General features: G+C 41.7%; 1 protein-coding gene across 1 annotated transcript in view; it reads right to left on the bottom strand.

Moving 5' to 3' along the window:
* patj (PATJ crumbs cell polarity complex component) overlaps positions 1-26085 on the bottom strand; it is a 190137-nt gene that overhangs the window by 130682 nt on the left and 33370 nt on the right. Inside the window, exons 12-18 of the mRNA XM_083970966.1 lie at positions 25374-25514; positions 20108-20169; positions 18979-19035; positions 18039-18173; positions 16730-16924; positions 16570-16620; positions 13672-13908 (exon numbers count right to left, since the gene is read on the bottom strand). Of these exons, the coding sequence (XP_083827092.1) occupies positions 13672-13908; positions 16570-16620; positions 16730-16924; positions 18039-18173; positions 18979-19035; positions 20108-20169; positions 25374-25514 (878 nt within the window). The remainder of the gene's footprint in view (positions 1-13671; positions 13909-16569; positions 16621-16729; positions 16925-18038; positions 18174-18978; positions 19036-20107; positions 20170-25373; positions 25515-26085) is intronic.

The following is a 26085-nucleotide window of genomic DNA, read 5'->3' as shown; positions in this document are numbered from 1 at the left end:
AGAGAGAACGGCATAAAGGGGCAGTCCTCTCTGTGTGTGCAGCCAAGGGATGCGCCTGAATGTGGTGACGTAGGGACGAGGGCGGGGACTGCTAACTCCATCTGCTGACAGGAAGTTAGACAAAACCACCGGATCACTTACTGATGCTTTAAGGTAGCAAGTCTAAAACCAAAAAGTAAAACTGTCATTACCATCACACTATGAGCTGACAATCAATGTCAAAATTACCATCAAAGCTTTGTTCAGATCTTTGTACCAGATGATCTAAGATGGATTTTTGGATATAGGAAAAAAAAGAACGAAAAGAAAACAGATTTAAAAGAAATTCTTTTTTTTTTTTTTTTACAAGATTTTGAAAGGTCAAAAATGCTGCAGTGAAGAACTGAAGAACCATTTTCCTAATAATGGACCTGTATTTCTTATTCCAAAAGACGATGTAATTATAAAGACAGACTGGTCTCTGTGTAAAAGACTGAAGAAAAACTAAAATCTAACAATTTCATAGAACTGGTATAAAACTGTGTGTGACGGACAGAGGGAAAGACCTTGTGTCTGTGTGTGTGTGTGTGGAGCAGAGCAGAGCAGAGCAGCAGAGAGACAGGCAGGGGGAGACAGAGACCAGAGAAAACACAACACACCGTCCATTCACACAAACACACAAACACACAGAGGAAACTAAAGGCTTCACTGCCTCAAAGGTCAAAGGTCACAGCCCCGACACAGAGAGGGACAGAGGACGTCACATCACCACAGACTGGAGCTGACCTCAGATCTGTACTCTATCTATCTATCTATCTATCTATCTATCTATCTATCTATCTATCTATCTATCTATCTATCTATCTATCTATCTATCTATCTATCTATCTATCTATCTATCTATCTATCTATCTATCCATCCATCCATCCATCCATCCATCCATCCATCCATCCATCCATCCATCCATCCATCCATCCATCCATCCATCCATCCATCCATCTATCTATCTATCTATCTATGCATCCATCCATCCATCCATCCATCCATCCATCCATCCATCCATCCGTCCATCCGTCCATCCATCTATCCATCCATCCATCCATCCATCCATCCATCCATCCATCCATCCATCCATCCAGAGTTTTATGTTCTCATTAGTTAAAACAAAGAGAAAACTAGTTGTATAATTAAACAACGTCCTAAAGAGACGGTTCCTTCTCTAAATATCTGCTCAATTTAAATCTAAAGAACATTTTCATCATTGATTTATTTCTGTAAACTGCTTCTTCTTTTCTTTTCTTTTCTAATAGTTGTGTTGGTCATTTGATTTGAAACATAATTTACAACAGTTGAATATTCTCCACGTCCTCACCTCTTGGTCCGACTCTGTGAATCAAGTCTCAACATTAAAACCAGTCGCCTGTTTAATTCACTTTTCAGCTGAGTCATGTTTTCATTAATCAGCAGAGTAACAGTTAAATCAGCCGAGGACGTGAACGCGGGTAGGGATGTCACGATTACTGTCAGAGAAATAATCACGGTATTAAGATTATCACGATTATTCTGCATTAATTAATTTCACAACACTATTAATATGTGTATAATCAAATATAGTTGAAATATACATTACTATAATTATAAAATATTTTAAATATCTATCGAAATATGACCAATTATTAATCCTCCAGGGGAAGTGTCATCCATACCAAATGTTTAAGTTCATTTTAATCTTTTTTTTTTTTATTACAAATGACACTCCAGCATTTAAATTCCTACCAATTCAATGTTACGTAGGTAAATGGACCAGTATTATAGTTTATCTGTGCATTTACCTTACTTTGGAGCACATCTGCACACACGGTTCATACATCATCTTTTTTTGGAAAGTGACGGTATTTAGGAATCTTTACGATCAATTAATTGTGGCGTTTAATACCGCGATTAATTGTGAAAAAAAGTAATGGTGACATCCCTAGTTACAAGTAAAAGTAGCTCAGTCCACATGTTACTCCAGTAAGAGTAAAAAGGTACATGCTTTTAAAGTTACTTTAAGTCAAAGTAAGAGTCAGAGTAAATGTCTTATTGTTCACATCAATGAATGACTCTAATAGTTTGTAAATGAATGTAAGGAGCTTTTAACTCTTGTTAGTGAGAATGAACTCTTTGAAAGCAGCTGCACTGATGTGCCCCCCCCCCCCCCCAACACACACACATCAGACAAGGCATTTTTCTCACTGAGGGGACAGGACTTTGTCCACAATTCAATGCTGTATTGTCGCGGTTTAGTTTTGAGTTGACAAACGCAGTGGAGAGCGCGGCTACTTTGGCGCTATTGTTATAGGGAGGGATTTATTTATTTTATTTATTTATTTAAAAGGGACAATACACGGGGCGACGCGTGGCGTAGTGGTTAGAGCGGGCGCCCCATGTATAGAGGCACAGTCCTCGCTGCAGTCGGCCCTGGTTCGAGTCCCGCGTCGGGCGCCATTTACTGCATGTCATTCCCCTCTCTCTGCCTCCCCGTTTCCTGTCTGTCTCAACTGTGCTATCCATAAAGGCATAAATGCCCAAAAAATATACTTAAAAAAAAAAAAAGGGACAATACACATTAATGAACATTCGTACGTGTGCACAAATGTAAATGCTAATGTGCATCCGTAGTCCCTTGGCAGGTAACACACAAACAGACAGAAATACACAAGAATTATAACAGTGGTTCACAATCATATACACAGTCACACCTAGACATAACGTGATGTGATCTGTAATATCTGGTATAAAGGGCCAGTTTCTAAAGTGCAAGTGCAAGTTTAAATAGGATGACGTATTTCCACTTTTACATAGATCCCAGTGGAGAGCTGCACTGTGATTGGTTTCCTTCTTTGACAAACACAGCTTGTGTCCAATAGGATTTTAGAAAAATAAATTACTTATACTTTTCAGCCTTCCTAGAAATTAACTTGAGTAAAAGTAAAAATGTTTTGGAAATGTATTCAAGTAAGAGTAATAAGTACCAAAGAAATCTAATACTGTTTTGTATTATTCATTTATCTATGTATTTTTATTTTTTCCCTTATGTCCCTATATATTTACTGTTTAATCTCTTACTTTTTTACTTATTTTTCATTATTGTTCAATTATTTTCCTATGTTCTTGTTTTTAAACCGTAACAAATGTGATCTTTGAATATGTTGGGTGAGGTTTCCATATCAGCCCTCCTGGGTTTCAGACCTCCCCTTTGCACATCCCAGTCATGTTGATTGTTCATGTTGTTTTTTATGTAATATTGTTTGTGCTAAATAAAAAAAATTAAAAAAAGAAGTAAATTTACTCTGTTACTGTCCACCACTGCTTGTTGAGAAGTTTTTAAACCAGAACTCAGGAGGAGGAAAACTAAAGACGAGTCCAACTTTATCCCAAAACCTCAGACTGAGCTCGGCCCGGTTCAGAATCCAAACCCCCTCGGAGACTCGGAGCACAGCAGCCGTGAAAACCCTCTCTCCTGGTTGGAGCGGATGTAGATTTAGTGAATTCCCCGGTGCTGAACCCGGGGCATCGCCCGCGCTGCACAACGAGCTGCACAACGAGCTGCACAGCAACGAGCCGCACAGCGAGCTGCACAACGAGCTGCACAGCAACGAGCCGCTGTGCCAAGATTCAGGCTTCCAGAACAAAGCGGCGCTGTATTTTTAGACGGAGCAACATGGCTACAGGTGGTGAGGAGTCAGAACTCAAGTCCTCCACTCCTACAAGATGCTCCAGAAAAAGAAAAGGCCTCCGCTGTCAGGGAGAGGAGGAATCAGAAAGACGTAGGAGAGAGAGGGGGCCAGCTAAAAAATAGAAATTAAAAACTGAACAGAAACATTGAGGAGGTTTTTGGGATGTGTAGGTTGCAGGGCGTCTACACAGAGCTGGACTTTCTGAGACCTTTATGTTGCCAGTTCCATGGAAATTTGGGGATTTTACAACTGAAATAAACACAAAGTATTTTTAGGAAGCTCTGACACTGAACTTTAGTGGTTTTATTTTCTTCTTTTATTTCCCATTCAGAGCCTCCTCTCAGCTCTGAGAATAAGAACAACACACTCTGCTGTGTGTGTGTGTGTGTGTGCATCATTTTGGTCCACACTGCAAAAACCCCAAATCTTTCCAAGAATATTTGTCTTATTTCTTGTCAAAATGTCTCATTTCTACTCAATACTAACCTCTTTCCACTTAAAATAAGACTCATCACCTACAAATTATCTGGTTGTTAGATTATTTTCACTTGTTTCAAACTCATTTTCACTTGAAATAAGTAGAAAAATCTGCCAGTGAAAGCAAGTTTTTTGTGTTTGTAATAAGAAAGAAAAACTTGCTCCACTATCAGATTTTTCTACTTATTTCAAGTGAAAATCTGCTTGAAAGAAGTAAAAAGTGTCAAAAACAAGCTACTTTTAATGTGATGAGTCTTATTCTAAGTATAATGAGATTTGTTTCGACTAGAAATAAGACAAATGTTCTTGGTAAGACTTTTTTTGCAGTGCAGGTCTGGTTTTCCTGGTTTGGGATCCAACAGGGGCAAAGTTTTCCCAGTTTTAGTGGGAGAACTTGAACCAGTAAGACCAGTAGGGACCTGGACACTGAGCTGCTGCTGAAGCGTCTAGAGGAGGTGTTAACGATGTGGAGTCGTGTTCTGGAGGTTGGACTCGAGTCTCTCGACTCGAGCTCAGACCGACCCGTCACGACAACAACAGGTGTAACTGTTGGAAAGCTTCCTGTCTTCTCAGAGGAAACACTGGACTTTTATTTTGAAAAGAAAAGAGATCATTTCCATCCCCAAAACTCAACTTACGCTGAACCAAACCAAACTGAACCAAACCAAAGTAAACTGAACCAAACTGAAACAAACTGAACGAAACTGAACTGAACCAAACTAAACCGAAGCGAAGCGAACCAAACTAAACTGAACCAAACCAAACTGAACCAAACTAAACTGAACCAAACCAAACTGAACCAAACTAAACTGAACCAAACCAAACCGAAGCGAAGCGAACCAAACTAAACTGAACCAAACCAAACTGAACCAAACTAAACTGAACCAAACCAAACCGAAGCGAACCAAACCAAACTGAACCAAACCAAAGTAAACTGAACCAAACTGAAACAAACTGAACCAAACTAAACTGAACCAAACTAAACTGAACCAAACCAAACTGAACCAAACTAAACTGAACCAAACCAAACTGAACCAAACTAAACTGAACCAAACCAAACTGAACCAAACCAAACTGAACCAAACTAAACTGAACCAAACCAAACCAAAGCGAAGCGAACCAAACTAAACTGAACCAAACCAAACCGAAGCGAAGCGAACCAAACTAAACTGAACCAAACCAAACTGAACCAAACTAAACTGAACCAAACCAAACTGAACCAAACTAAACTGAACCAAACCAAACCAAACCAAACCGAAGCGAAGCGAACCAAACCAAACTGAACCAAACTAAACTGAACCAAACCAAACCAAACCAAACCGAAGCGAAGCGAACCAAACCAAACTGAACCAAACTAAACCGAACCAAACCAAGCTGAACCAAACCAAACTGAACTAAACTAAACTGAACTAAACTTAATTAAACTAAACCAAAATGAACTAAACTAAACTTAACTGAACCAAACCAAAGTAAACTGAACCAAACTGAACCAAACTGAACTAAACTAAACTGAACCAAACCAAACTGAACTAAACCAAACTGAACTAAACCAAACTGAACTAAACCAAGCTAAACTAAACCAAACTGAACTAAACCAAGCTAAACTAAACCAAACTGAACCAAACTGAAGTAAACCAAGCTAAACTAAACCAAACTGAACTAAACCAAACTGAACTAAACCAAGCTAAACTAAACCAAACTGAACTGAACCAAACTGAACCAAACTGAAGTAAACCAAGCTAAACTAAACCAAACTGAACTGAACCAAACTGAACTAAACCAAGCTAAACTAAACCAAACTGAACTAAACCAAGCTAAACTAAACCAAACTGAACTGAACCAAACTGAACTAAACCAAACCGAAACAAACTGAATCAAACCAAACTAAACTTAAACTAAACCAAACTGAACTGAACCAAACTGAACTAAACCAAGCTAAACTAAACCAAACCGAAACAAACTGAATCAAACCAAACTAGGCCTGGGACGATAATAAATTTTGCTGGACGATATATTGTCCCACAAATTATTGACGATAAACGATATTATTGACACATTTTTTTGAGAACAAATTAATAATATATACTAATATAATAATAATATTTCATAATAATGCAAGTAGACCCTTTTAAATGCGATAAACTTTTATTTCTCATTAGTATTTTTTTTTTTAACCATTGTAATTGGAATGACAAGAACATATAGCTACTATCCTAAATAAATAAAATAAATAAACAGTGCAGTGCAGCTCTTCTGTTCAATAACGTTACACACCTGAAGCTCCACTTTTCATTCAAACAAACTAATGTGACTTCCACAGATGTAAGATTTCATCAATGAGACTAGCATTTATCTCCTATAAAGTATTAAACCAGCCGGCGGTAAACCTCTAAAAACCTGCTGATAAGTTTTCTTAGATCGTTTTCTCCCCCAATGACGGAGGTTGAGCGGCCAGTGAGCTGCTGCAGACCAATACATCCATGCTGCGTGCAGACTGTGGGAAGCTCCGCTCCTCCTGCTCGCTGCTACCACATTAGCTCCAAAAACGTCGGAGGAAATCTCCTAACAGGCGATATGTGGATGAACTGACCACAGACTGGGATCTGAACTGTGACTTTCTGGCATGAAAAAATATTAAAACTTTAAAAAGTGACGTGTTAACAGCGCTGCAGCGAGAACAGCTGTTAGCTGCGTAGCTTTAGCTCTACCACTAGCGCTGCCGGTTGCCACGACATGCATTCTGGGAAACAAAGATCCTGGATGACTGAGAAGAGGGTTCACTCCTTTCATTCTGCAAAACAAACGGCCAGGTGCTGAGACCGATGCACAGAGTGAAGCCTCTTGTCATCCAGCCTGGTTGGAGGAAAACAAATGTGCGAATGTACATGGCGATTTATCGAGGCCGGAAAAACTATCGAATTCATTTTCATTTATCGTGCGATTAATTGATTTATTGATTATCGTCCCAGGCCTAAACCAAACTAAACTTAAACTAAACCAAACTGAACTAAACCAAACTAAACAAACTGAACTGAACCAAACTGAACTGGACTAAACTAAATCAAACTCTACATATTAATTCAGCTCAGTGTGAATCATTCTTTCAGCAGCTCAGCTTCATTCATCAGTGTTTTTCTTTCATGTTATTTGACTCTTGTTAGATACTCATCAGACATAGAAACACTTGAACCTCTGGTCTGACTCTGTGTTGGTCTGTTCTGCTGCGCTGCTCTCTGCATCCCCACGCCTTTCTACCACAACCAGCATGGACTTCTTCAGCAGCCTGTCAGGCCTGCTGGTGTAAATAAAGTTAGTTTAAAACAGAGAAAGCTCTCTGCATCCCCACGCCTTTCTACCACCACCAGCATGGACTTCTTCAGCAGCCTGTCAGGCCTGTCGGTGTAAATAAAGTTAGTTTAAAACAGAGAAAGCTCTCTGCATCCCCACGCCTTTCTACCACCACCAGCATGGACTTCTTCAGCAGCCTGTCAGGCCTGTCGGTGTAAATAAAGTTAGTTTAAAACAGAGAGAAGCTCTCTGAACTGGTAACTGGTCTGATTGTAACAAGGTTCTGGTGTTTTAGTGGAAGTCGAGTCCACACAGACACTGCAGCTCTTCTCTTATTGCCTCGACCATCTTTCACTCAGCGGTGACAGGCTGAGAGTCAGTAACAGGAAACGCTTTGGCAGCTGCAGCTGCAGCCGCCCGGCGACACGACGAGGCGACGAGGCGACGTGCCCTTGGGCCAGAGATATACAGGAGAGGCCAATCAATTCAGTTAAATATGTCGATAACACACACACAGCAGTAAAAGCAGGGCTGTGATGGTGTGAAGTGTGAACGCCACGAGGAGACCGAGGGAAACTGATGTAGGACACAGAGAGAAAACCACCAGACAGGACGAGGAGAGCAGAGCCTCATTCTGACTGACAAACTAAAACAATACCAGCTCAGTCATAATCTGGTTTTACCTTTTATTCTTTTGCTTTTAAATGGTAATAAAGGTATATCATCCAATAGCATCTAACGTTCACTAATTAGCTAAATTAACTAAAGTAGCCCTCTCCCAGACAACATTTTGCTTATATAACTGCAGTTAAAACCACAACTAGTGGCAGGCTATATGATGCTATCATAACCGCCCTGTTCAAGAATAAAACATCACAAATAAGAAATAGAGTGAGAGTTTCAACAGTGCACTTCTGCCCCTCAGCTTTAGGGTTAGCACAAAAAACTTACTTTAACTGATTTTTCTACTTATTTCAAGTGAAAATTAGTTTGAAACAAGTGAAAATGATCTGAAAACAAGTTCATTTTTAGGTGATGAGTCTTATTTTAAGTGGAAAGAGATTAGTTTTGACTAGAAATGAGACATTTTGACAAATATTCTTGGAAAGATGTAGAGTTTTTGCAGTGTAATTATTAATGTGACTCAAAGCCATAAAGAATAACCTGATATAATCTGACCATTTACAGCTGCTACATGTGAGGCGTTCAGGGAACATCTGTCCATCGTAGCACTTTACGAGGATCGCCACATTACAACAACAACAACCAACGTGTCTACTACTGTCGTCATGGTGACAACACATGGTGAAGCAGCTTTTTATAATTAAAACTAATTCATATAATTAGATAAAATAACAACAACAAACAGCAGCAGCAGGCGACACGCTGACCGCAAACCAAGAACATCAAACTGAGTCAAACTCACCACAAACACAGAGCAGCTTCAACACACACACACACACACACACACACACACACACACACACACACACACACACACACACACACACACACACACACACACACACACACACACACACACACACACACACACACCCCCGCAGGCGTCTCTATTCCATCTGATTACATGTAAATTATGTTTACACTGCAAAAACTATACATCTTTCCAAGAATATTTGTCTTATTTCTTGTCAAAATGTCTCATTTCTAGTCAAAACTAATCTCTTTCCACTTAAAATAAGACTCATCACCTAAAAATTTACTTGTTTTTAGATCATTTTCACTTGTTTCAAACTAATTTTCACTTGAAATAAGTAGAAAAATCTGCCAGTGAAAGCAAGTTTTTTGTGTTTGTAATAAGAAAGAAAAACTTGCTCCACTATCAGATTTTTCTACTTATTTCAAGTGAAAATCTGCTTGAAAGAAGTAAAAAGTGTCTAAAAACAAGCTGCTTTTAATGTGATGAGTCTTATTTTAAGTAGAATGAGATTTGTTTTGACTAGAAATGAGACAAATATTCTTGGTTAGATGTTGAGTTTTTGCAGTGTAAGAGATAATTTCTAAGTTCAAAGTTCAAATGTTCTTCTAAGGAAAAAAATACGAGATAATGATTTTTACCACACACACACACAGAGACACACACACACACAGAGACACACACAGACAGACACACACTCAGGCCTCCTGGGCAGATAGTGTGTGTGTGTGCAGTAACATGGACGTGGACCAACAGGGATTTGAACCTGCAGCTCCTCCGCTGCCTCAGCTGGAGGGGGGGGGGGGGGGGGGGGGGGGGGTGAAGGAGGTGAAGCTGTTGCCTAGAGATACAGTGGATGGATGGATGTGTGTGTGTGTGTGTGTGTGTGTGTGTGTGTGTGTGTGTGTGTGTGTGTGTGTGTGTGTGTGTGTGTGTGTGTGTGTGTGTGTGTGTGTGGAGTAAACGCAGCAGTAGAGCAGATCTCCCAGACTCGGTCCCCATGGAGACGGAGACGATGGAGAGTCTGAGTCTGGTTCATCTCTGACCTCAACTCACCTGACTGACTGTGTGTGTGAGGGAAGAGTAGGGTTGCAAAATTCCGGGAATTTTCAAAGTTGGAAACTTTCCATGGGAATTTACGAGAATATATGGGAATAAACTGGAATAAATCTGAAATTTACTAAATTGAAGGTTGGCCTTTAACAGGGAACTTAAATATAGTTGCAGCAGAGTCTTGGCTGAAACAACCAGATTTAAAGCAAGTACACTTGAATATCTCTGCTATTCCTCAGTCACATGCACACAGCACGCTGCTTAGTGTGTAGTAGTAATATTTGACTCAACATTCATGTTTTTTGTTCTTCAGTAAAAGAATTGAATGTTTATACAAGAATTAAAACTTGATAAAGTTCTACTCACAAATAAATAAATCTGTTGAAATGTTTTTTAATTGTATTATTTTGCATGGATGTCTGCTTATGACAAAACTAAATATTTACATTCATGTTTGGATATGAAATTACCCCCAATTTACAGTGAATTCCCATAAATTCCCAATAATTCCCATAAATTCCCATAATTCGCATGGAAAGTTTCCAATTTGGAATATTTCCAAAATTCCCCAGCTTAACTTCCCGTGGAAAGTTTCTGGAAATTTTCCGGAAATTTACTGCCCCATTGCAACCCCAGTGAAGAGTAATCTGATTACACTGTGAATGAACATTACAGCTGCTGTGTGTGAACTAGGATCGTAGTTTTAAACATCAACGTGATGTTACCGTTACCATGGCGACAGAGACTTTAAAGATGAGGGATGTAACTGACAGGAAGTCTGGAGTTACTTCAGACTTCTCCATTTCTACTTCTTCATCATCTCCGTCTGCAGCCGACACCACTGAGTCGTCATGCCAAAAGAGGGGAAACAACCACGATGAGGAGAAGGAGGAGAGAGCAGGAGAGGAGAGAGGAAGAAGAGGAGGAGGAGAGAGGAAGAGAAAGAGGAGAAGGATGAGTAGGAGAGAGGAAGAAGATGAGGAGGAGACAGTGACTGCGTTTACATGCACTTCAGTACCCCGGTTTTAATCGGGTTTTTTAAGTACCCCGTTTTTTGATCAAATTGGGGGTATGGTGTTTACATGAAGTTAGAGAACCCCGGTTATTCAGTATCCCTGTATACATGATAAATACAGTATCCCGGTTTGTGATTACTGCGTCTTACGTGCGTATGTGTGTTTCATTCATGTTTATTGTTTACAACAGGAAGCGCAACTACTAGGAAATGTAGGTCCGAAAATTTACAAATTAAAAATGCTGCCATGTTATATAACTGAATACAAAAAGGTAAATTCAATGCAGACTGATCGGTTCATTGTAAAACATGCTTTTATTGATGTAAAAGTGGTGATTTCTGTACACACGTTAGTTAGGCTACAGCGCTGCTCCTCCAATACACACATGAAGCTTCACTTTTACTTCAAATAAACTAATGCGACTGCCACAATTATTAGATTTCATCAATGAAACCAGCATTTATCTCCTAAAAATAATATAACCAGCCGACAGTAAACATCTAAAACCTACGGGTAAGTTAATTAACGACCGTCTTCTCTCCCGAGGTGACGGAGTAGTCTGGCCGGCCGAGCACGTCAGGAGACGGGGTTGCTGCCTCTGTGATGTCCCGGTCACAGCTCACACACGGGGAGCTTCACTCCTCCGAAAAACAGCCGTCGTTTGGATAAACCGACCGCACATTGGGGGACTAAACAGTGACTTTCTCGCATGAAAAAAAGAAAAAAAAACGTAATAGTCTCCTCGTCGCTCCAGAATGCGCTCTTGTTGTCGCCGCCATTTTGTACGTAACGTATCTATGGTAACGGTTACGTCAGCTGGCTGAGCAGCTTTCAGATATCGGGGTACTGTGTTTACATGCTCCAGTATCCTGATTTCTTTCGGAGTTCTCCAGGCAGCAAAATCGGGTTTCTCAAAATCGGGATATGAGCTTATCCCGATTTCTGGAATCGGGAAATGGTGTTTACATGCGCAAACACAAATTCGGGGTACTTAAAAAACCCGATTGAAATCGGGGTACTGAAGTGCATGTAAACGCAGTCAGTGAGTCAGGACCAGCGCTGGTTTCTGTCTCTGCTCCACATGAAGAACATGAAGCAGCAGGTTCAGAGTGAGAGTCCTGCTGGTCTCAGAGCAGCGAGCTGAGCCACAGTGAACCACGCTGGTCTGGTCTGAGCTGCTAGACCAGGTCCAGACCACAGGGAGGTAATTAACTCTGTGTGACATCACACCATGATGTCAGAGATGTTGTAACCAGGACAACAGTCTGAGCCGCTACCACAACATGAACTCTGTCCCTCCACAGGAAGAGTCCCCCCAGAAACAGATACCAGCTGGGAACTCAGAGGTTGTGTCCTAAACCTCCTCCCTACTCCCTATATAGTGAATTCAATATAGTGACTCACTGGTCAAATAAAAAAACACTTTCGGACACTACTCCGCCGCACAGTTAATGACGTATTACGTCGCGTAATTAAAACGTTCCGACCGCGATCGTAACGGCCGGCGTAGTTACCATGGATACAACCATGGATACAACCATGGTAACGGCCGGTGTAGCATAGACCTACGGGTGTACCAACATAAAAAGAGGAGTAAAGCAATATATCAAGCGATAACAACGTGTCACAACTAAGCATAAAGTCCGCTAGCTTAATGCTAACGTATAATGTAAAACACCATAGACGGGCTAACAGAAATTAGCCTCGCTATGCAGAGTCTGTGGTCAGTTTATAACGCTTGTTAGGAAATTTGCTCCGACGTTTGTTGTGGGAGTCTGTGGAAGCCGCGACCGGACAACTCTGGCAGCTGGACACATTTATTGAGGCTGCTGCACTACTGCATTTATTTGGTAGCTACACCGGTCACTACTGCATTTATTTGGTAGCTACACCGGTCACTACTTCATTTATTTGGTAGCTACACCGGTCACTACTGCATTTATTTGGTAGCTACACCGGTCACTACTTCATTTATTTGGTAGCTACACCGGTCACTACTGCATTTATTTGGTAGCTACACCGGTCACTACTGCATTTATTTGGTAGCTACACCGGTCACTACTGCATTTATTTGGTAGCTACACCGGTCACTACTGCATTTATTTGGTAGCTACACCGGTCACTACTGCATTTATTTGGTAGCTACACCGGTCACTACTTCATTTATTTGGTAGCTACACCGGTCACTACTGCATTTATTTGGTAGCTACACCGGTCACTACTTGCATTTATTTGGTAGCTACACCGGTCACTACTGCATTTATTTGGTAGCTACACCGGTCACTACTGCATTTATTTGGTAGCTACACCGGTCACTACTGCATTTATTTGGTAGCTACACCGGTCACTACTGCATTTATTTGGTAGCTACACCGGTCACTACTTCATTTATTTGGTAGCTACACCGGTCGCTCTGGGTCGCTGTGGTAACAACCATCTGTGACCGCAATGCATGATGGGATATCTTGCTCCGGTTAGTGACCATCGGATGTTCACTACATTTTGTGGTGAATTGTGGGATAGATTCAGTCACTAGATAGTGAACATTAATAATCACTAGACATTCAGACACCACTACAACAACTGGTCACTAGATAGAGAGTAGAGGGGGTTAGGACACAGCCTGTGTGTCTCTACAGGAGGAGAAAGGAGGAAAAAGGAGGAGAAAGAAGAAGGAGGAGAACAGCTAGCCCTAGTTACCTGGTAGTCCAGGATGCTGAAGCCGAGTCCTTTGTCTTTCTGCTTCTGCAGCTCCAACACCAGGACGTCTGCAGACCACAGGGCCAGCTCCCCCTCCTCCTCTTCCTCCTCCTCCTCTTCTTCATCCTCCTCATCTTCTTCATCCTCCTCCTCCTCTTCCTCCTCCTGCTGCTGCTGCTGGCTGTGTTGGATCTCCTCCTCCTGCAGCACCTCCTCCACAGGAGACTCCTCCTCCTCCTGACACAGATACAAAGGAAACATCATTACAACATCAACATGTTTCTGCTTCTATTCTGATTGTTATTATCATTACTAATATGTGACCTGATCCATTAAAATGAGTCACATTGACCCCAAATTTCAAAGTTGAGATTTTGGTATCAATGGAAAGATTAGAAAATAAGCTTTAAAATGATACCATAGTCAAAGTCACAGCTACATTTGATGGTTTTTGAGATGTGGCCATTTGAATTACGATCTCCTACTCTCTTATTCCGTTATAAAACCTGAGAAAATTGCATTTAAAGTTTTGCCTGTACCACGTGATTACACGCACCCTATACGGTCCCTTGTTGCCATAGAGACACCATTCAATGACCCTCGGAAAGCAGAGAATCTCACAATTCAGATGCTGCTTACAGCTCGTCTCTATCATAAACGGTTCAGAAGTTGTCATGTTTTGTTGACGTTTTGTAAAACATGTGCAAGCGTTGTGTCGATGCTACGTTCGGTTTAGCATCGATGCTACGTTCGGTTTAGCATCGTTGCTGCTACATTCGGTTTAGCATCGTTGCTGCTACATTCAGTTTAGCATCGTTGCTAAGTTCGGTTTAGCATCGTTGCTGCTACATTCGGTTTAGCATCGTTGCTGCTACATTCAGTTTAGCATTGTTGCTACGTTCGGTTTAGCATCGTTGCTGCTACATTCGGTTTAGCATCGTTGCTGCTACATTCGGTTTAGCATCGCTGCTACGTTCGGTTTAGCATCGTTGCTGCTACATTCGGTTTAGCATCGTTGCTACATTCGGTTTAGCATCGTTGCTGCTACATTCGGTTTAGCATCGTTGCTAAATTCGGTTTAGCATCGTTGCTACGTTCGGTTTAGCATCGTTGCTACTTTCGCTTTAGCATCGTTGCTACGTTCGGTTTAGCATCGTTGCTACGTTCGGTTTAACATTGATGCATCTATGGGTTTTCCATGTTATCAGCTGATTATCTAAAAATAAAATGTTTCCGACATCCAACTCATTTTGATAGAACAGGTCACATATTATTATTATCATCATTATCATTACTATTATCATTATTATTATCATCATTACTAATATTATTATTGTCATCATTACTATTCTCACACACACACACACACTGTGGCCGGTGTACCTTGCTCTGCTGTTCTGCAGCAGCCTTGCTCCAGGGTTGGACCAGGTTTTATTACGGTCATATAAGGTTTTAGTATTATAGTACGTTTTTCTTTTATGATGTTCTTAACATGGTTTTTATTTATTACTAAAAGTTTCTCCTTTTATTTCTGTTTATTATATTAAGCTCTGATGACTTTTTATCACGTCTTGGTGTGTAACTTTACTGCTCCAGCAGCGACCAGACTGATCCTGTGCATTAATACCTATATGTCCTGTCTGTGCTGTCTGTCATGTCTGTCCTGTCTGTTCTGTCTGTTCTGTCTGTCCTGTCTGTGCTGTCTGTTATGTATAAGGACGATGTCATTGATGTTTCTCTATGAAATGTTTTGCTCTGCAACAAGAGGCTCTGTTTCCCCTCCAGGACAGATACAGTTACCTAATCTCACACAATACTCTGGTGCCGCTGAGAGCAACAACACAATAAAAGTTACATTAATGACGATGATGATAGAATCATGTGTAAGGTATCGAATAACATGAGGGTGAAGAGAAGTCCACAACACCAAAAAGAGCTCCAATGTGAAAATAGATTTATTTAAATAACATGATGTCTCGAGCGCACAGGCTCAAAAATGGCGTCTCTACCCATTCTTATTTCATATCTAACATCTGAGGAAGAGCCTGTGCGCTCGAAACGTCATGTTCCTTAACTCTTTTGTGACCATTGACGAGTAAACTCGTCAAAACGTTTTTTTTTTTTTTACAGATTACGATAATAGACACTCTGAGGTCCCTGTGTGTGAATATGGTTCCTCTGATATGTAAAACTGTTTTAAACTAAAATCAAAACATAATGTTTTTTATAAACTGTGTGATCTTGGTTTTGTTTGAGTAATCGTTCTCCTTGAATGCTGCTCTGGGGACAGCGTGCAGCGCTGTGCGGCTGTCGGCTACAGTGTTGCCACTTTCCAAACCCTCTTTTGACAAAAGCGACCGACGACAAATCTGGCGACTTTCTCCGGTGCTGTTACAAACGTTTCTGGTTTGGAGACTCGGATCTGAAAGCCGGTTATCTCTGCTGTTTTCACCGTGCAGCGGAGCGGGCGCTGAGCAGCGGGCGCTGAGCAGCGGAGCGGGCGCTGAGTAGCGGAGCGGGCGCTGAGCAGCGGGCGCTGAGCAGCGGGCGCTGTGCAGCGGAGCGGGCGCTGAGCAGCGGGCGCTGAGCAGCGGGGGCTGTGACCGGCCGCCCCCGCCCCAGAGCACCCACCGCCGGCCAGTCACACAGCAGTGTCCCGGAGCTGCTGCGCTGCGGCCAGAGACCCACACCGCTGCACCGCTGCTCTCCACGCTGCCACACCCCCCAGATTTACCTACAAATATATTTATTTAGCCGTAGAAATGATTATTTTTGCATTGGAGCTCTTTTTGGTGTTGCAGACTTTTCTTTACCTTCATTGGGCTACGAGGATGTGCGTGCTTCTTTTTCACTTTGATTCATGTATCGAATGTGTGTGTGTGTGTGTGTGTATGTTACCTGTGTGTGTGTCTGCTGCCTGCAGAGCATGGAGGACAGCTTCATCTCCATCTGTGGGTTCAGTCCAGGAACAACAACAACACAACCATCAACAACAACAACAACAACAACAACTCAGTCATCAACACTGTGACCTCCTGTTTCCATGACGACCCCTCACCTCCTCCACACTGGGCCGGGTGGGCGACCGTCTCTCCGGCTCGTGTTCGGACTCGGACTCGGACTCGGAGCGAGGGTCCGGTCCCAGCTCAGAGTTGGGGTGTCGGCAGCAGACCAGCGTGAAGGGAGGAGGAACCTCTTTGAGGAACGACACCACCTCACGCCGAGTCTTCCCGTAGAGCTGCACATCGTTCACCTGCACACACACACACACACACACACACACACACACACACACACAGAACAGCCAACAACTTAAAGGACAATTCCACCTAGTTTCTAATAGTTTAGGTCTAAACTCTGCTGTGGCTCCGTGGTTTAGAGAGGACCAGCTCATTTTGGGGGAAAAAATAAAGTGAATAAATAACGGCCATTTTTTTTCCGTTGTAAAAGTTGTTTCTTTGGAGATCGAGGTGTTCTTATGACATTAACAGAAATTTTGTTTTAACAGTTGTCGATCAAAATATGCGTCACGTCAGGTTTTTTCTAGAGTAAACGTCGCTCACTTCGTCTCACAGATGAGAGCTCGCTATCGTGAACGTCTTCAAACCAAGTTCAGGGGCAGAAATCACATCAACCATCTGAGAGATCACTGCAAAAATTCAAAATCTTACCAAGAATATTTGTCTTATTTCTAGTCAAAATGTCATTTCTAGTCAAAATAAATCTAATTATACATAAAATAAGACTCATCACATTAAAAGCAGCTTGTTTTTAGACACTTTTTTACTTCTTTCAAGCAGATTTTCACTTGAAATAAGTAGAAAAATCTGATAGTGGAGCAAGTTTTTCTTCTTATTACAAACACAAAAAACTTGTTTTCACTGGCAGATTTTTCTACTTATTTCAAGTGAAAATTAGTTTGAACCAAGTGAAAATGATCTAAAAACAAGTTCATTTTTAGGTGAAGAGTCTTATTTTAAGTGGAAATAGTTTAGTTTTGACTAGAAATAAGACAAATATTCTTGGAAAGATTTTGAGTTTTTGCAGTGAAATAATTTAGCGACGCCGTAGCAGAGCGCGTTCGGTGCAACCCGCTTGTTATTTGTGCATGTCAATTTAGTTGTTAAATAGGTTTTTGTGGCTCTGAGGGGGTTTTAGTTTGGAGGGAAAGAACCCGAACGGCTCCTTTAACACTAAAGGTTGCCGACCGCTGGTCTAACAGAATGAATGTGCAGGTTTTCTTCTTCCTGTCTGCTGTTCAGGGGGTTCGGGGAGGGTCAGATAACCCTCGGACCAGGATTCTGCACGTGTCACCGGTCCCAGAGTGGAATAATCCAGTTTCTGTGTGTCAGGTTGTTCTTCTTTACCTCCAGCAGCTCGTCCTCTGGACTCAGGACTCCGTGCCGGTCCACGGGGCCCCCGGGGGCCACGGAGGAGATGTAGTGGTGGCCGTCGAACGAGTCCAGCTCCACGCCCAGACGCAGCGTGTGGACCGGCAGCAGCTGGGAAGGAGAGAAAGACCACATCACAACCAGGACCAGAACCACATCAAATCTCTACCTGGTCTTTAAAATACTGCTCCTCCTCCTCTCCAAACATTCATAACTCAAAGATCGATCAATGACAGGGCAACCAGAGGATCAGCTCCAGGCCAAGCTGCCTTCTCAGTAAAAGCAGCGCAGGACTGGAACTCAACACCAGGTCTATTAGAGAATCAAACACTCACTATTCTTTTAAAAGACAGTTAAGGCAGTGGTTAATCAATAATCAATCATGTAAATCACTAATCAATCATTATTTGTGCTGTTTCTCAATGCTTGTAATTATATGTCCTGTTTTTTTTTTGTTTTTTTCCTGTTTGTTTGCTTGTTTGTTAGCTTTTGTTTTCTTGCCTAATGCCATTTCATGTCCTGACTTGTAATGTCTGATATTGTTTGTGCTAATGTCTTAGCTCTGTGTGCTACTTGCATGTGTTTCTAGCTGTACTTTCTGCATGTTATGTCTGCTGCCATGAGCTTTTGTCCTGCTGTATGTCAGACTTCTTACCTGTTTTACTTGTTATTATTAGGAGCTTTTACTAGGTAGATTGTTATTGTTACATCTGTCCAGGGACAACGGAGGAGAACTAGCCTTGTTGGCTAACTCTGGCCCACTCACAGTTTTTATTTTAACTCTGTTGATTAGTGGAGCACTGTCCCTATGAAATAAACTAATACATGAAATGAAAATGAAACCAGGACCAGAACAGGACCAGACACACAGACCCACAGAGAGGTGTCGGTCCAACTGAACTGAACCTTCTCTCACCTTGGAGGATTTCTGCAGCTCTGCATCATCTTCAATGACGGGGTGCAGCTTCACCACCTGCACACACACACACACACACACACACACACACACACACACACACACACACACACACACACACACACACACACACACACACACACACACACACACACACACACACACACACACACACACACACACACACACACACACACAGTCAGAGCTCCTGCAGCAGAACACGAGTCCTGGTCTCAGTCTGGATCACATGAAGACTCAGGTCTTGTTCACACCAGCCTGGTTCATGCTGCCTTCAGGTGCTGTGGTAATTATGGTAAATACCAAAAGGCGAAGTGAAGAGTGCACATGAACGCCCTCTCATGTGGTGTTTCCCACTGGGCAGCTCGTAGAATGTTTTGATGCCTGACTCGCTGCCCAGATGAGAATAACCTCTGACCTTTTCAACATGGCAGCGAGCAACGCAAGATTGGTGAATGGTAATGTACACTACTAAATGTGTTTTGCTACTGTTAGTGGATAGTTTGTGTAGCCTATAAAGTGTTGTTCCATTGACAATTGTAATATGATGCGTTAACACTCGGTGTCAGTCAAATACTGTTATAGTAAATAGCTCCATGAATATTAATATTTACCGTTTGAGTTTTGATCATTTATTCTGTTTGGCTCCGCCCCTTTCTCATATTCATGGCTTTAACCTTCAGCTGTGTTTATTCTCTTTACACCTGGTTGTGAAACTCCAGAGTTTCACTGTTATAACGTTTCTCCAGTTCAGTTCAGTCTCTGTTTTTAATATTCCATGTTTACTTTCAAAGCTGCTACAGACATAAAGTTTGATTGATGGATGATCCAGCTTCATGATGTTTAACTCATCGTCGTCCACTGAGCTCACCGGCTGCTTCTCTTGGTTTTGAACTTAGTTCTTGGGGCAGTTGAACTGCTTTTATTACTGTGTGTTCACACCAGAAGCTTCCAAAGCCTCAAAACGCCAGAAGTCAATTCATTCTCAATGAGAGCCCGGTGACACTGAGCCTCCAGGTTAGAGCTTCACAGGTTTAAAAAACACTTTACGTCATGTTCGTCACACACTGACATCATCAGGCAACTTGTGTGTGTGTGTGTGTGGTCTTACCAAGACTTCATACTGTGGTCCCAGAGCCAGTTCCCATTTAGCCCTCAGTTCTGCCTCTGTGGCTGTAAACACACACACACACACACACACACACACACACACACACACACACACACACACACACACACACACACACACACACACACACACACACACACACACACACACACACACACACACACACACACACACACACACACACACACACACACACACACACACACACACACAGAGAACAGGCTGTTAAAGCAGAGGAACAGATGCATAATTACAGTTGAGTCATTAACCAGCAGCAGCAGCAGCAGCAACAGCAGCAGCAGCAGCAGCAGCAGCAGCAGCAGCAGCAGCAGCAGCAGCAGCAGCAGCAGCAGCAGCAGCAGCAGCAGCAGCAGCAGCAGCAGCAGCATGTTGCAGCAGCAGCAGCAGCAGCAGCAGCAGCAGCAGCAGCAGCAGCAGCAGCAGCAGCAGCAGCAGCAGCAGCAGCAGCAGCTCTGTTCTCTCCGTGAGGAAGACGAGCGACGAAGCTGCAGCAACGATGATGTCACCGTCAGTCACACCGTCCTCTCTCTGACTGACGGTGACATCTAGAAGAAGAGTGTGTTCATGTTGTCGCCTGTAGCTCACACTCTGCCATCACCATAATCCCTATAGTCATAGCAGTAGGTTCGTTACCTTTAATTGTCGGGGCAAGCTGTTTTTAGAACGGCGGAGCAGAGCCGTGAGCTGCTCAGAGCTACACTACGGAGGCTCATTATGGGATGTCTTGGTTTCCAGCAGACTCGGCGTGCTCAACTCCACGTATAAGAAAAATAAACCGGGTGCCAGTCCACAAAATAGTACAAAAAAGTTTCTGACAGCACTCACTATGAGTTTAACACTTTTTAATTCATGAAACTGCACAGCAGCAAGAAAACGGACGCGTTTCGGCAGTCAGCCGTCCTCAGCGTTCTTGGTTTCTAGGGTTAGGGACGATATGCTTTTCTCCCGATTCGATTCTTCTACAATTTTTTGGATGGCGATTCGATTTAAGTTGCGATTCTACGATATTGCTGATTCTCTCTATGATTTTTAGTCTTTAGCATTTTTAACATTTATCTGCACACAAATACTGTAGGAGCCTAGAAATGAACATACTCCATTATAAAGTGAACTTAAACCCTTTTCATAACCTGGACTCTCTGGATGTAAAAAAGGCGAACAAATGCACATTGCACAATATTTCAAAAAATGTAAAATATAAAATAAAATAAAAAAGGTAAAAAAAAAAATATTTTCTTAAAAAAAAAAATCGATTTAAAAATCGTCAAAAAAGATATCGCGATATATATGTGAATCAATTTTCACTCCCACCCCTATTGGTTTCCCTCATCAAACTCATCAAATACACAATCCAACAACTCCACAACGCTCTGGTGGATAAGTTGTGAGCTGCACATTCACCACACTATGAGATAATAACACAACGTTACCACACAGAGTTGTTTTAGAGGGAAATACATGCAAAACCACTGGTGCACGTTGCCTTCAGGGACAGTTTTTCATCATCAGTCTCTGTATTTCCCTCTAAAACAACTCTGTGTGGTAACCTTGTGTTATTATCTCATAGCGTGGTGAATGTGCAGCTCACAACTTATCCACCAGAGCGTTGTGGAGTTGTTGGATTGTGTATTTGATGAGTTTGATGAGGGAAACCAAGAAATCCCATAATGAGCCTCCGTAGCGTAGCTCTGAGCAGCTCACGGCTCTGCTCCGCCGTTCTAAAAACAGCTTGCACCGACAGTTAAAGGTAACGAACCTACTGCTATGACTATAGGGATTATGGCAATGGGCCAATCTGATAAAATGTTGAACTATCCCTTAAAGAGAGAGGGGGAAGATTTCTGAGTGTAAAAATTTATGTGAAAAAAATCTAAATTGTTAAGTTTCTTTTTTTTTAGATACATGTTTGGGCTCTTTGTGCCTTTACTGTGAAAGGACGATATGAGAGACGAAGCCGGTGCATCAGGACCCGGCCTACTGTACGTGGGCTGTGAGCCTTCGGAGCAGCTGAATTTTGTTGAGGTTTTAAATTACAGATTTACAAGAAACAAAAAAAAGCCTTGGGACATCCTCTAACTTTATGAACTCACAGCTCTGCGAGAAAAACTCAACAAACCTGCCAGAAAAACTCAAACATTTACAGGAAACAAACTTCAGTTTCAGGTTATTTGGTTTTTGTGTAGGAACACGACAGAGTCAAATAAAGTTGGTAGATGATCAAGGCTGCAAATTTGCAACTTTTGTTACATTTGGAAATGTTGAGTTTTAAAGGAATAGTTCACTCAAAATTGAAATTTCCCTCATGATCTCCTCCCCCTCATGTGGACTAAGGGCTGGGAGAAGTTTCAGAGTCCTCCGTGGCTTCTCTGAGTTACAGGGGGTCTCGGCGTAGCAGTGCATGTCCATATGACGGTTGCAAATGGATACCAACTGTCTTCGTAACAAAAAGACACACCAAAAAACATCCAAATACCTCCATGCTGCTCGTATGTAATGTCCGTCTTGTATTGAAGCCCCGACATGAGAAATTGTCCCGAAAAAAAATTAAATAAGTTACAAAATAAGTTTTGTAGCAGAAGCTTCTAGAAGCTCCTCTTCCCGGTTCATCCAAATTTGGACGCTACAAAACAAGCTTGAAATATAGACTTATTTAATTTTTTTCGGGACAATTTCTCATGTCGGGGCTTCAATACAAGACGGACATTACATACGAGCACTATGGAGGTATTTGGATGTTTTTTGGTGTGTCTTTTTGTTACGAAGACAGTTGGTATCCATTTGCAATTTCAATTTTGGGTGAACTATCTCTTTAATCTTGGTAATGTAACCTCCTCCACTCTCTTCACTCTGCTTGTCCAGCGTTTCATCTTTCACTACACAGGACAGGTGTGTGGAGGTTTCTCCCTCTGCAGCAGCGTGCGTCTCGTCGCTGCTCGTGTTACAACAACAGCAACAACAGCCTGTGATTTAATTAACAGGGCCAACCTCAGCCTTCACACAGCAATTAATCTGCAGCGTTTGACTGAATAAACAGGGTAATACATCGCTGGCGAGCTGTCAGCCGCCTCACAGCCACGTTACATCTGTTGGCCCCGAGCAGGCGGGCCGCATGCTAAGTGTTAGCGTAGCGTTTGGGCCACTTAGGAAAGCTAATGAGGAATAAAAAGAGAGGACATAATTCAGAGAGAAGGCTGTTGGTGCATGTGTTGACTTGACACATCTGCAGGACAGGAAGCTTTTTACACACTTCTACTCAGCTGCAGATAAAGTTCAGATTTCACTTGTCTCAATAATAATTAAAACCACATTGCTTTATGGTCTAAAGAGTAAAAATGAAATAAAAAGGAAATAAATAAAAAGAGAGAAGAGAGAGAATCTTGACTCCAAAATGTCTTGGCAGAGCTGAACCTTATAAATATTCATCCAGAGCTGCAGCTTTTAATCTACTTAACAACAACAGTAATGCAGAGTTGTAGCTACAAGACGTGTCTGGTGCAGCTTGTCAACGTGAACAGGTACCAGGAAGCTGCTGTGCACATGCTCCACATGCGCTGCTTTATTAAAGTTTATCACAGGATCAATAAGATGCATCATTATCAAACATGGTCCTTTAACGTCTGCAGTGGCCGGGGGTTTATTAAACTCTGTGGGTTTGATTTTAATCCCGAGTGTCGAGGTCTTCAACAGGTGGACGACTGAACCCATCAAACTGATCAATTAGTGGCAAGTAGGGTTGCAAAGGGGCGGAAAATTTCCAGTAAATTTCCAGAAACTTTCCATGGGAAGTTAAGCTGGGGAATTTTGGAAATATTCCAAATTGGAATCTTTCCATGGGAATTATGGGAATTTATGGGAATTAACTGGAAATTGGGAGTAATTTCATATCCAAACATAAATGTAAATATTTAGTTTTGTAATAAACAGACATCCATGCAAAATAATACAATTAAAAAACATTTCAACAGATTTATTTGTGAGTAGAACTTTATCAAGTTTTAATTCTTGTATGAACATTCAATTATTTTACTGAACAACAAAAACATGAATGTTGAGTAAAATATTACTATTACACACTAAGCAGCGTGCTGTGTGATTGAGGAATAGCAGAGATAGATTTAGCACTCCCCTCCCCCTTCCCCTTAAGAGCTTCTCGCTCTTTCAGGCTGCACTTGAAAATAAGAATTTTGTTCTTAATTTGCTTGCCTGGGTAAATAAAGGTTAAATAAAATAAAAATAGATATTCAAGTGCACTTGCTTTAAATCTGGTTGTTTTAGCCAAGATTATGCTACAATATATTTTCCTCAACATATATATTTAAGTTCCCTGTTAAGGGCCAACCTTCAGTTTTGTAAATTTCAATTTTATTCCCGTTTATTCCCATTCATTCCCATATATTTCCGTTAATTCCCATGGAAAGTTTCCAACTTTGAAAATTCCCGGAATTTTGCAACCCTATTGGCAATCATTACATTTCTCAGTGTTTCTGAGGGAAGGACCGGTCACTCCACTGAAGGAAGGACCAAGAGCAAGTCCTTTGACCTTGTCTACGATTGTATGAGCTTTCTTCCAGCCAGTCTGGCCAAGGCGATTCTATCCAGCTACTTCTTATGTTGACAAAGTTTGACTTCTGAAGGTCACGCGGGTCTGAAACTTTTCACAGCGGAAGCCCCTCACGTCCCGATAAACATACTGAAATTTCAGCCTCGTAGCTCAAAGCCTTGGGCCACTTCTCCTATGAAGAAAGTAGCCTAAGGTATAGATCTTACATGTGTGGGGCTGTCCCCATTACCATATTTAGGCGTTGCCAAGTAGCCGACTCATTCCACTGTAACAATTGCAGATGAGCAAAGTCAAAAAGGACAAAAAAAAATAAAAAATCGATCATGGACTTCATGGGCTTTGATTTTTTTGGGTCAGCCCTACATACTGTATGTGCAATTTAATACATATATTGTATATATACACTTTTTTTTAATTATAAATGTAATTTTGTTATATTACTTGTACCTTGAATGACAATAAAATGATTTTTTAAAACTTTGTACAAGGGTCTGTCATTAATGTACAAGGCTGAAACAATGTATTCAGTTTGGGCTACTTCTGTAGATGTAGAAAGTAGTTCCCTGTAGTTCCCTACTGAGGTACGTTGACATGAATCATGAAACTGAATGTGGGGGTATATGTGGGGGTAATGTGGGGGTATAGCCCAGACTGAGGAGCAGCAACACTCACCCTCGGCTGCGTGTGCGGCCTCGGCCCGGCCCTGCTGAGCCGTAGTCTGGTACATCATCATGGAGCCCAACCCAGAGGAGCGAGTGTTGACCTTCAACGACCTCCGCAGCGACACGTGTGAAGGCTCCCTCTCCACTAACACACACACACACACACACATAAGAATATGCAAATTAATATATTTCATTTGTTTCCATCTCTACTGCCTCTTGCAAACCAACGTTTCCACACAGAACCCAGTGGTGAGGATCATATTCATCACTGTGATAAATCTTAGAGCTGAATGATGAACTGAATCTAGACGTTTCAGAGTTTCTATAGATGATATATCACCATAATCCATGACAGACATAAACACTGCTTCAATTAACACTCTTCTTGAGAGCACTGGAAAGCAAGTTTTGTTTCTGTCCAGAAAGCCAATTTATTGTCTCAACTTTAAAGGGATAGTTCAACATTTTGGCAAATTGTCTCATTTGCCATAATCCGGACAGAGTTGTTTTAGAGGGAAATACAGAGACTGTTGATGAAAAACTGTCCCTGAAGGCAACGTGCATCAGTGGTTTTACATGAATTTCCCTCTAAAACAACTCTGTGTGGTAACGTTGTGTTATTATCTCATAGCGTGGCGAATGTGCAGCTCACAACTTGTCCACCAGAGCATTGTGGAGTTGTTGGATTGTGTATTTGATGAGTTTGATGATGA

This window comes from Trachurus trachurus (assembly GCF_905171665.1).
Source record: "Trachurus trachurus genome assembly, chromosome: 4".
Lineage (NCBI taxonomy): Eukaryota > Metazoa > Chordata > Actinopteri > Carangiformes > Carangidae > Trachurus > Trachurus trachurus.
Note: the sequence above shows the minus strand (reverse complement) of the source record. Positions and strands in the feature narration are given on the sequence as shown.